Genomic DNA, 12364 nt, shown 5'->3' on the forward strand with positions numbered 1-12364 from the left:
TGTGCACAGAAAACCTTAAGGAACACAAACACACACACACTAACAGCAAGGTTGCAGATGTAAGACAAACATACAAAAATCAGTTGTATTGCTATATATTAGCAAAGAACAACCCAAAAATGAAATTCAGAGAACAATGATATTTACAGTAGCATCAAAAAGAATACTTAGGAATGAGTTTAACAAAATAAGTGCAAAACCTGTACACTGAAAACTATAAAACACTGCTGAAATAGAGAAGATCCAAATAAATGGAAAGATAGCCCAAGTTCCTGAATCAGAAAATTTAATGTTAAGATGACAACATTTTCCAAAGTGATTTACAGATTCAATGTGAGCCGTATCAAAATCTCCACTGCTTTTTTTTTTTTTTTCAGAAATTGATAACTGATCCTAAAATTCACTTGGAAATGTAAGAGACCCAGAATAACAAAAACAATCTTGAAAAAGAGCAAAGTTGGAGGACTCACTCTCTCCAATTTCAAAATTACCACAAAGCTACATTAATGGAGACATCATAGCATCAGCATGAGGCCAGTCAATGGAATAGAAATAAAAGTCCAGAAAGAAACTCATACACTTGTGACAACTGATGATCGATAAAGTTGTCAAGATAATTCAATGGGGGGAAAGAATAACCTTCTCAACAAATGGTGCTCAGACAACTGGATATCCACACTCAAAAGAATAAAGTTGGAAGCCTAACTCACACCACATACAAAAATTAACATAAAATGGATCAAAGACCTAACTTTAAGAGCTGAAGCTATATCGGTATGTAAAGTATAGCATAGAGAATATAGTCAGTAATACTGTAATAATTGTGTATGGTGCCAGGTGGGGACTAGTCTTATTGGGGGATCACTTCATAAATTAATGTCTAACCACTATGCTGTACACCTGAAACTAATATAAAATAATACTGAATGCCAACTGTAATTGGAAAACAAGAAGCTGAAACTGTGAAACTCGTAAAAGCAAACATAGGGGGCATACCTTCATGACCTTGGATTAGGCGATGGTTGTTAGACATGACACTAAAAGCATAAGTGACAAAAGAAAAAGTAGATATACTGGATATCAAAATTAACAACTTTTATGATTCAAAAGGCACTATCAAGAAAGTGAAAAGATGGGAGAATATATTCACAAACCACGTAAGGGTCTGCTATCCAGGATACGTATGGAACTCCTACAACTCAAAACAACCGAATTAAAACGGCAGAGGACCCGAATAGACATCTCCCCAGAGAAGATACACAGGTGGACAGTGAGCACGTGAAAAGGAGCTCAGGGTCACTAGCCATCAGGGAAACGCAGATCAGAGCCACAGTGAGACACCACCCACTCGGACGGCTACAGCGGAGATTGATGACAAGTGCTTGTAAGAATATGGGGGGGGGGGGAAAGAATACGGGGACACAGGAACCCTCGTGCACCGCTGGTGGAGATGCATGGTGGTGCGGCCGCTGTGGACAACAGTTCAACACAAAATTAAAGAGTTGGCATGTGACCCAGCAACCCACTCCTAGGTTTAAGCCTAAGAGAAATAAAAATATATGTTCACACGAAAACATATACACATGTTCACAGCGGCATTATTCATAACGGCCAAAACATGTGAAAACCCAAATGTTAGTGATGAATGAATAGACACTGGATGGAGTGTCACTGGGCAGGACAGAGGAAAGAAGTTCTGACCTGCAACATACAACGTGGATGAGCCTTGAAGCCACTGCATGTGAAGAAGCCGGACACAAAAGGCCACACGTTCTGACTCCAATCACACCAAGTGCTCGGAACAGGGAAATCCACAAACAGTACATCAGAGGGAGCCAGGAGCTGGGGGAGCGGGGCTGCTCGTGGGCGCGGGGCTTCCTTTGAGGGGACAAGTTCTAGAACTAGACCGTGGCGGGGGCTGCACAAGACTGTAACGTACCCAACGCCACGAGTCGTAGGCTTTACAAGGGTGGGTGTTACAGTGTGAGCAGTATCTCAATAATGTTTTTAAAAAGATAGGTAGTTCTCTGCATCCTGACCCAGAACCATCACCAAGCTGTCCTAAGCTGGACACACAGGGTGTGACAGTGTAAATGATTCACTTTCCTTTGTTTGGGTTAAAATCAGCATTTATATAAAAGTGGGGGTTGTCTAGAGTGCTTCTGAGCAGCCAGCCCCAGCGGGCTGGGAAACGGGGGTCAGGGGCCCACACACATTCCGAATGCTGAGCTCAGGGGCCATTTCATCACCTCTGAGCCACTTCACAGACGCTCAGGCGCTGCAAGGACCCCGCTGGGGCACGGCTGCCCGAGTTCACCCTCCGGGATCCGAGGGCCTCCTAGGCAGGCCAGGCGAGCACCCCGGCTGGCAGGAGCCCCTGCAGCGGGGGACGTCCATACCCTGGGCCTTTCAGTCAGGACATGCATCGTGTCCCACATTTCACACACAGCAATGGTGGCACGGTTACTGCGCAGGCCCGTGTCTGCGCACCCATCCAAGTGCCTGCTGGACGAGGAGCTGACGACCGACCGCAGGGGAGCACAGCCCGCCTGGCCTGGCCCTCTAACTCAGTGCATAGTTAAACTGGTTTGCAAACTTCTCATGCTTCTTCTGGTCCATCCGGTTCATGGCAGTGACCACCCTCTGCACGGCCGCCCTGTGGGGAAAGCCAAGCAAAGCAAGACGTGACCAGGCATGCCCAGGGCTCTGGGCTCCTGACCACAGCCTGGCTGGGACCAGGCACGGGTCCTGCGGCACCGGCCACTCTCGGACCGCTCGCAGACTCCCAGCTGATGAGCAATGCAGCTCGGATGCTCCGAGTCCAAAGGTGGCTTACCGGTGCCAGGCTGGGCCCCAGGACGAGGGCCCATGTTCAGCACGGGTGGGGAGCTGGGACACGCGGGGCTCAAACCGCCCATCCACATCCAGGGTTGTAGGGAGATGCTTCAGAACGCACAGCGAGAAGATGCGGACAAGGAGATCAAGGGCGTCTCTGCCCAGGGAACTGCCATGACGGTGGGGTCTGGGCTTGGCAGGGCCTGTGCCCGGGAAGAAGCCGCTGAGGCCAGGAAGCAGGGAGTGCTGGGTGCTGCTCCAGGGGCCCTGGCGCTCTGCGAGGGCTCGGTCACCCCGGCCCTTCTGTAGGGAGAGCGCCATCTCTCAGCCCCATGGAGGATGCAGGCAGGACACTCCTCCCATCAGCACCCAGGGTGCCCTTTACCCCTGGCTAGTTCACGGGAAACCAGCCTCGTGCCCAGAGCCTGGGGGCCAGGAAGAGCCAGCAGTGAGAAGCCTGTGGGGCTCCATGTAAGCACTGGGGAAGGTGCCCTCCTTTCCAGTCCCACTCGGGCCAGGAGGGCAGGAGGGGCCTCCTCTGCCTGGGCGCTGAGCTCAGCACCTTCCAGGGCCGAGAGAGGGGGCTGCCTAAGAGACCGGCACCTGCGAAGCCTCAGCATAAATCCGAGGAGGGGAGCAAAGGCCTCATGTGCTTTTCTAAATAAATCCCTAAATACTTTCTGGCAACAACTTGAACGTGGTGGGAGCCTCTGGCTGACCACGGGGGTGGGACGGGCAGTGGGCTGCTGGGGCGGCGGCCTGTCTGAGTCCCCAGCAGCCAGGCTGGTCCAGCTGGGCTGGGGATATGGCCTGACCCACCCCGAGCTGGCGGTGAGAGCAGCCTGCTGGTGACACCGGCCGAGCTCTGTTGGGCTGAAACCCATGGAGTGACCCCTGTCCTGCCGGCCTTGAAGGTAACTGGCCTCCTTGAAGATACCATGTGGACACGCAGGCGCGGACCATGAGGGGCTAGCCAGGCCAGTGCCCAGCCTTCCAGGTCAGCCAGGCAAGGGAGGACGCAGAGCTGGCTCTGCACTGGCCAGCTCCCCACTTGGGAAGACACTAGTCTGTCCCCCTTGGGGTGAGCAGCTCTAGGCCTTACTCCTGACGGACAGCCTAGCTGGGAGCACCTGTCCTGCCCGAGGGCCTGGTGGTAACAGGAAAAACTCGAGGCAGACAGGGCACGCCATGGAGGCCTCGGGAATGTCTTGCAACTGGGCTGGCTCCCCTCCAGCACCCCCAAATCCAGGGGCTAGGTGAGGGGCTCTTACTTAGCGAAGACTTTCTTGGCAATGCGTGTGCGGGAGGTATCCGCCCGCTGCTTGAGGTCGGTGAGGCCAGGGTGTCGCCTCCTTTTGCCTCGGCCTCTCCTGCCAACCCGGGACGAGCCAAGATCCACACCCGTGGCCGCCTCCACGTCTCTCATAAACTCAGGGTCCTGCCAGTCTGAAAATACACCCCAAGATCTCAGGAAACACCTGGTACCAACCAGAGTGCCTCCTGCCCGAGCGCCAACCCTCCCTGACAGGGGCCACTTGGTTCAACCTGTAACGGGGGGCGGGGGGTAGACAGCCTCCCACCGCCCTGCACCCACACAGGCCAGAGAGGAGCTGGGCGGGTCCCAGAGGCCACTCCTGGTGCATCCTCTGACTCGTCCGACAGGAGGGCAGCTGAGGCCAGCGGTTAGGGAACTGCTATCTGAAGGCTGCGCCCACCAGGCCTCGGCTGGGCTTTCTGTACTGGTTCAAAAGTAACTTGGGCCCAGGTGTCACAACAAGCGCATTCGTTCACCCAGACAGTCCTGTTCTTACTGCCTGTCTCCCTTCTGGCCAGGTCCCGAGGGGCAGCAGAAGTACCCCAGGGGAAACAACGGCACCTGGCCCCAGGCCGCCCCAGGCCAGGCCTGCACGCTCGTGTGCAGGCTGCTGAAAGCATTAAATGTGTGTGTGGGGGGCTCCACCCCAGAAGCAGGGGGCAGGCATCGAGGTCAGAGGCCAAGGGTCCAACCCCACCCCACCAGAGCCCTGGTTCTGGGCGCCACTTCCTGCCTCAGCCTCTGCTTCGGCGTCCACAGTAGGCCAGTCCTCTCTGAACGGCCACACAGGCCCAGGAAATGCGGGGTCGGTCCAGCCCAGCCAGTTTGGGAAGGCCACGCAGCTCAGGAATGGTGGCACAGAGTCCCCCATGTGCCCAGACCCAGACAGCACCCCTGGCTCGCTGGACACTGCACACACCGATGGAGCCCCCCACGCAACGGGAACTCCGAGGGCCGGAATGTGAGCAGGGCACGTGCAGCGTGGGAAGAAGCCACACACCTCAGACAGACAGATGGTGAAGCCTCCCAGGTTGATTTTTTGAAGTGAAGGACGGGGCTGCACAGCTCAGATACAGAGACGATTAATCCAAGATTAAGGAAAACTGTCTAAACAGTTTATCTCCCAGTAATAAGAAGGCGTCACAGTTTAGGAACCCAGTGAATGGAGCAATTGTTTAAACACAACGGGAAAACGCGGCACCCGCTAGAGATGGAATGAGCATCTCAGTAAAATGAAGGAGCAATTTAAAAGCCTTTGAGGAAAATCAATAGATGCCGGGGCACGAGGCCTTCCTGCGCTGACGGCCCTGGAGCTCCGCGTGCATTGTCACTGAGGTTAGCGCCGGGGAAAAGAAAATTGCCCGTGTGCGAGGGAGGTGGGATCAATACTGCAGTTAGTGAAGAGATGCTATTTCACATCTGACTGGCCCGCACCGGCCCGGCCACGGCCATACCTGTTGTTAACAAATCACCGCGGGCTGGAGAACCAGATACTCTTCAGGGCGGACAGAAAAACAGGTACTTGGTTTGCTCCAGTGTGAGCCCCCAGGGAAGGCCTCGCCCGCCCCACGGATTAGCAGGTCGGGAGCCCTCCTTCCTGGCCACCATCCAGGGCCCAGGGCCCAGGCGCCCACCCTGGGTGTCAGGCTGAAATCTAGTATTTGTCTCTTATGACAAAGGGAAAAACCCCACTAATGACGACAAATGTGGCCCAGCTGGGACCCTCACACGGTGCCAGCACTGCCCCCACAGACACAGCCACCTTCGGCCGTCCTCGGGACTGGGGAGAGAGGGCGTCCGAGATGGCCAGGGTCTCTAGACTCCATTCAATCCACACTCTGAGTGTGCCCACATGCTGCCCAGCCAGTGACGGCCACTTCTGCATGTCACCACCTGGCACTGCTGTTTGGGGCCCCACTGGGGGCTGGGCAGTGGCCAGCCCGTGGCATGTGCCCCAACACAGTGCTGACACGTACCATGATGACACAAGCTCCCTGGACTGTCCTGAGAAGGACGTTTAGGTGGCTGAAGCCCACTGGCCATCTGAACTGAAGGCCCACTGTCCAGAATATGGGGAGCTTTGATAAGGACCCCGAAAGAGCCTTCTGTGGAAACCCACATCCGCTCGCCTTCTGCCCAGACACGCACACACCGCACACCTAACACTCGCAGCGCAGATGCGTGCGTCACACCATGCACACACCATGTGCCCGCAGCCAGCCCTGCCCAGCAGCCCTCCTGCCGGCCCCCTGCAGAGGGCGCCCAGGGGCTTTGCGAGAGTGCAAACGAGCCCATTTCCTCTAAGCAGCACAGGCTCAGCCAACTGCCTTTCCTCGCCTTAGTTCCTCATCTGCTGCAAACACCTGACTGAGCGCCCAGAGCCCAAACAAGGACGACGGGTGGTTTCCAGTCTGGGTGTGCCCCCATCTCCCGTCAGGAGCTGCATGGAGACCTGGCCCCCAGAAGCCTGAGCATCCTGAGAGCTCCCTGTGGGCACACAGCCACGCTGGGGGGTGGCAGGGGACCATGCACAGATAGCACAGGGCTGCCCCGTGGCCGTCGGGGTCCAGTCTGCCCCCTCCCGCGGTGTCTGCACCCGCCCCCCTCCGGCCTACCTGGGCACTCCGCCTGCTTCTGCAGCTGCTGCCTCTGCTCCCGGGCCCTGTCCTCTGGGTGGAGGGGCCGCCCAGTGTCGTCTCTGGGGATGATCTTCCCATGGAACGGGCACTGTGGCAAAGGACAGAGCAGTTCTCACTCCTCCTGAGTCGGCCGGCCTCGGCCCTCAGCAGGCTGGCACACCACCCGCAGCCACTGCCCCCGAGGAGGGGCCCTGGGACGCTGCCGTCACAGACTGGGATGGAAGGGAGTCTGGCGCCCGAGTCACTCTGGCCTAAGCGACCTCCCTTTCCTCCCCAGGCCCAGGACAGAGTAGGTCAGACACACAGTGGAGGGAGGCGACACGCAGAACGAACAGCCACAGACAAGCCCTCACCAGGGCAGTGGCAGCAGCACCGTGGGCTGCAGCCCAGCCCTCCCTCAGGCACCACCACCTGGCTCACAGGCCCCAGCCGCTGCCTCACCTTCAGCCGGTCCTGGCGCTCGCAGAGCCGGCCGTCGGGCCTCGGGGCTCGGCACCGGTGCTGCACGGGCTCGAATGTCCCTGCGAAGGTGATGAGGCGGCTTGGGGGCACCTGTGACACCTGGGCACCGTCCAGCTCTGTGTCCAGCTCGCTCGGCTTCCAGAAGCGGTGCTGAGACTCAGACCTGCAACAGAGACTGTGGGAGCCGTCGGGGCGGCGTGGGGCGGGGCCGGCAGCCTGAGGGGTGCGTCCCAGGACCTCTGGGCCTGGTTACAGCCTCAGAGTAAGATGGGAAGGTACCTGGGTGGCAACAACGCAAGACACCCCCACCTGCCTCCTGGGCCAGCAGCCCGGCCTGGACCTGGCAGGATGCACAGGCTCGGGCGGGGGCTCCTGGGACATGCTCCAGGATGGACGGGGGCAATGAGCACGCACACCCCCCGCAGGGGCGCCATAGCCACAGACACACAGCGAGGGTGGCTTCTGGGAAGCTCCTGGCAGAGCCCCGGGCCTGGCCTGGCCCATAAGCGCAGTCCTGACAAGGGCAGTCGTGAGCTCACGCTTTACGGCACCTGACCGATGGGAGGACAGGGACGTCTCTCCAGGGAGCAGTGAGGTCAGGAAAAGCCCAAGGAGCTCTACAGCTCACAGCCCGCATGCGCTGGGCCGGCACCTTGAGGGTCTGTACTCACTTGAGGACCTTCCCACTTGCCGGCTGCTCCTGGCCCCAGTAACACAAGTCCACCCCGAAGGGCACGACGGGAGCCCGGGCCCGCTCTGCTGCCAGCTTCCCGGCCTCCTCTGGTTCCAGGGGTGCCCTGGAGGGGCCACAGAACAGAGCAGGACGCACTGACCGTGCACGCCTCAGCCAGCTGCAGCCACCTGTCTCTCCCTCTCCCTCTCCCTGCGCACAGGCCTGGGGTCAGCGCACTTCAGCAATGACCTCTACTACCTTGGGTCAGTCTCCAGGACAGCCACCGAGGCCCTGGGAGAGGCCCGGCCCCCACTGTCCCCAGGGAGCTGCACAGGAAGCTGGCCTTGGATCTGTGGTCCTCACCCTAGGCTGGGGGTGCCCTGACGTCTGCCCCTCGAACCCCAGAGCCTCGAGCCCCTCCCGTGCCCTGGGCGACAGGCAGCGCTCGAGGAGCCCCTGCCGTGGGCACAGACGGTGCAGGTGCTCTCCCGCCCGGATGCACGGCTGGGGCTGCCTTCCAGGAGCCGAGGAGCAGGCCAAGCTCTGGGCAGAGGCAGGCGTCTGGGAGTCACCTGGGGTGCCGGGGCAAGTGGCCCTGGAGCCGTTGGAGCTGGGCGGCAGTGGAGGTGGGGTCACACGCCTCCTCACCCATCCTCGTCCTCACTCGCACACCCTGCGCAGGCGGGTCTCCCTGCAGCCCTGAAACAGAGGTCCGTCTACTCCTGAGCCTGGACAGACACCCTGCCTGCCACCAGCCAAAGCCCCGATGCTGGCCCCTCCCTGACTCCCACAGGAAAATGGCCAGAGATGTACATCAGTGTCCGCCCCCACATCCCTGGGACAGGATGAGGGCCGCATTTGACACCACCGGAGCCTTCCATCCACTCAGAGCTGGCAGCACATGAATGGAGAGAAAGCGAGATCCAAGAGCTACCAGGACGGGAAGACCACAAAGTGCGCGGGTGCCGGGGGACGAGAGGCCAGGCTTGGGCGGACACGCTGTCTGAGCGCGGGTGGAGATGCAGGAGACGTGCGAGAGCTCACAGGAGCACGCGGTGGTGAAGATGTCTGGCAGACGATGGGCAGGCAGGGGACAGGACCTGCCTGGGGCTGTGGCACGTGTGAGATGGCGCTGGGAGCAAAGCACAGGGGCCGCTCCGCCAGGTTGGAGGTGGGAGGGGAGACGCTGGGAGCCGCGCTCACTGCCGGGCCCAGGAGAGAAACCGTAAGGAAAGCATGGCCACCCGCGGGCATCGCAGAAGCTGAAGAAAACAGTCAAGACGGACAGAAAGACCTGAAAACCTCCTGAGAGAGGAGGCCGACTTTCCAACCAGCATCCTGTGGGCAGCACTGCCAGCGGCAATGCGAGCCGAGGCCTTGGGAGGGCGTCGTGAGAGGCGAAGGAGACACACACACCTGGGACCCCGGAGCCTCGCTCAGCACTGCAGGGAGGACGTGGCCACACTCACCACACAACACTCGCCCGGGGCGCAGACACGGCAGGTCAGAAGCCTCACGCCAACAGAACGCAAGCTGCACGTCTGAGAAGCCCTTTCTGAGCACACACTAAGCTGCCAGGTAACCACGTGGCAAGTCCTGAGACCAAGCCCTTCCGAAGACCCAGCACCGCCCAGACTGTGTCCTTGGGCCACGGGGTGGTCATAAGGAGCAGAGCAAAGGGCACCGGGGATTCCAGGCGTGGGGACCTGGCAGACATGAAGTGCTTCACATGCGCACACGCTCTGACGCTGTGTGTGCTGACACACAAGCCGTGGTCTCACTGACTACGTTCCTCTCTCCACCATCTACCTGCAGACCCACCAATGCCGCTCAACTGAGACAGAAGTCAGCAGGGAACGGACTCGGCACTGAGTGCTGGGCACAAGGAAGTGCTTCCTGGGGGAAGGGGCAGGGACGCAAGTGGAGGGAAGGAGAGAGGAAGACTGCTCTGGCCCATGCTGGTGGCCAGGCCTGCCCACAGGGAGGGTCCTCTGCCTTGGGCGTGGCTCTGCAGCAGGGCCAGCCCAACACGCCTTGTTCTCCACTGCCTCTTGTTCTCCACTGCCTCGCAGGGGCCACAGACAGGTCAGGGAGCTGGGGTGGCCAAACCCAACGCTCCGCCTGCTTCACCTGGCACAGCCCCTGCCACCTGCTCATGCTGTGTGCAGCTTTTGCAGAGGCAGCAGCTGCGACAGAGGCTGCACTGACCCACAAGCAGGAAACGTCTACTGGGCCTTTCACAGAAAACATCTGCCCACACTGGCTCCAGACACCCTTCCAGCCCTGCTGTGTGAGTGCGGGGCCCACCTCCATTTCTTGGGGTCCTGAGCTGAGTGGAGGACACAGGACAGAGCCAGAGGTGACCGGGTCCACCTCTGGCTACCTGAGCGCATGAGCTTTGAAGCCCTGGGCACACTCAGGAGGAGGCTGTGGGGTCCCGACCCGGCTCTGTCATCAACACAGCGTCGCAGGCCCACCCAGCTCACAGAAGCGCCGAAACACCCATTCGGGGCTCTGACGGTGTTTGTCAAGAAGTACCGCCACCCTGCACTCGCATGCGCCACACGACAGGAGGGAGGCGAGGCTGGTAAATGGACACTGTGGCATTTAGATGGATACAGTCACAGCCAAAGGATCAATATGAGGATTCCTAAGAGTTACAAGAATGAAATATACTTTTCATTGATTTGTTGTTTTAAACCATTAAAAAGATGGGTAAGCGTGTTACAGCGGGGTAAATACTCAGGGCACTAAAACACACTACCGTTTTTACATTGTTGTAGAAAATCAATCTCGCTGACATACTTTCAGAGTGAAAACCCAAAAAGCAGACTGCGCTCCTCGGCTGCATTTCCAGGGGGTGGTGCGGCTGTGACTGCAGGGGAGGGGCCGGCCCGCTGCACCACCCACCTGCTGCACCACCAGGGGTCTGACTCAAGTGCAGGGTCTTGGGCAAATTCTGTGCCACGCCTGCTCTTAGAAAGAATCATGAAAACGTCCAAACCCCCTTTCTGTTTGAATTGGCCAGTGGCACCTATTTGCCTGAAGCAGACAGGGCAGGAGACGGATCGATGGCAGGAAATGGAGGCTGGGCTTCACACAAACTTAGGCTCCCGCCTGACAGTATTGATTCCACCTCGTTCAGCTGGCCTTGTAATTAAAATGTAAATGTGAGAAAGAGATTATGTCCTGACAGAACCGGCAGGATTAGGGGAAGATAAAAGCCCCTCGGTGAAAATTCAGAGGAAATGAGAGAGAAAGTAGTTCCCTGAGCTGTGGATTCAGACGACCCACTGCAGACCCCCCTGCGTTTAACGTAGGACGGCTGGTGGGATACAGACCCGCATTATGAACTGACTCCAGGTCCCCACCGGAGGCAGCGGGTCGGTGTCCCCCACTGAGATCAGGGCTTGGGAGCACCCCCCCACCCCCGCCCCGGACTTGGTGTCACGTGGTGGAGTCTGACCCCATACCATGGCCCCCCACCCAGCCCTCTGTGCCGGCGGCCCTGGGACCCCCTTTGCAGCCCTCCGTTGCAGGGATGGGCCCTGGCCCTCGGCTGCCCATGCGCCCCGCCGCCCACCTGTTTGCGAACATACAGAGAACATGAGTGAACAGCACCTAGCCCAGACCCACACCAGCCATTTCCATCTTGAAGGTCACACACAGAACGCCGTGCGCCGCCTGCAGAAAAGGGGCAGCAGAAACAAGGAGGGTCCCCGCCTCCCTCGTGAGGCAGTCACCACAGGCACCTGGGACATGGCCCCGCTGGCCCGCGCCCCGCGAGAGTGGACGGTCCAGCAGAGGCGATGGGCCGAGGCACAGCCGGAGCCGAGCGGCAGCAGAGGGGGGCGCCCTGCTCCCTGCCACTGCAGGACAAGCATCCTGACAGGGAGGATCTGTCACCGTCTACAACCTTCCCAGGGGGAGTGCGGCCCGCCACTGCCCGCTGGGTCGGGCAAAGGCTTCGCAGTCTTGCACCCATCTCCTTCTTGGTGGGAAGAGGAGGTGATACAGACTGAGCACTCCACGGGCGGGGCCGTCGTGGTCATTACTGGCCACCTATCACAAGCCACAGGCCAGAGGGCGCCTCATGGCTTCTGCTGAAAGGACTCCAAGCCCTCAGAGCGGGGACATAAGAGGGCACTGCAAAGTGCCAACGGCCAGGAATTCTTGGGCAGATGACAAGTGGAGGCTCAGAGCCTGCTCCCAGACCCCTGACCCCGCAGAGAAAGAGGAGGTGGCACGGAGGCCCAAGTCTGGGCAGACAAGCCTGCCAGGCACTGAGACGTGGCACCGAGGCCCCTGGCTGCACAATCTGGAGCAGCAGTCAGGGGCTCAGCAGGCTGTTCCCTGCGGGCCTGTCTTCTGCCCACTGTCTTGACCCGGACACAGGCAGCAGCCACTGCCCGTGTATGGCGTAAGCACCTCCCAGGTACC

The 12364-nt window shown here is 58.9% G+C and overlaps 1 protein-coding gene across 1 annotated transcript in view; it reads right to left on the reverse strand.

Annotated features, from left to right (window-relative positions):
* Positions 1-926: 926 nt before the first annotated feature.
* The window catches only part of UVSSA (UV stimulated scaffold protein A), a 33146-nt gene continuing 21708 nt past the window's right edge, over positions 927-12364 (reverse strand). The window contains exons 7-12 of the mRNA XM_019657949.1: positions 8497-8623; positions 7923-8048; positions 7231-7414; positions 6766-6877; positions 4107-4281; positions 927-2656 (exon numbers count right to left, since the gene is read on the reverse strand). Of these exons, the coding sequence (XP_019513494.1) occupies positions 2563-2656; positions 4107-4281; positions 6766-6877; positions 7231-7414; positions 7923-8048; positions 8497-8623 (818 nt within the window). The 3' untranslated portion in view covers positions 927-2562. The remainder of the gene's footprint in view (positions 2657-4106; positions 4282-6765; positions 6878-7230; positions 7415-7922; positions 8049-8496; positions 8624-12364) is intronic.

This window comes from Hipposideros armiger, unplaced genomic scaffold (assembly GCF_001890085.2).
Source record: "Hipposideros armiger isolate ML-2016 unplaced genomic scaffold, ASM189008v1 scaffold_282, whole genome shotgun sequence".
In the NCBI taxonomy this organism is placed as follows: domain Eukaryota; kingdom Metazoa; phylum Chordata; class Mammalia; order Chiroptera; family Hipposideridae; genus Hipposideros; species Hipposideros armiger.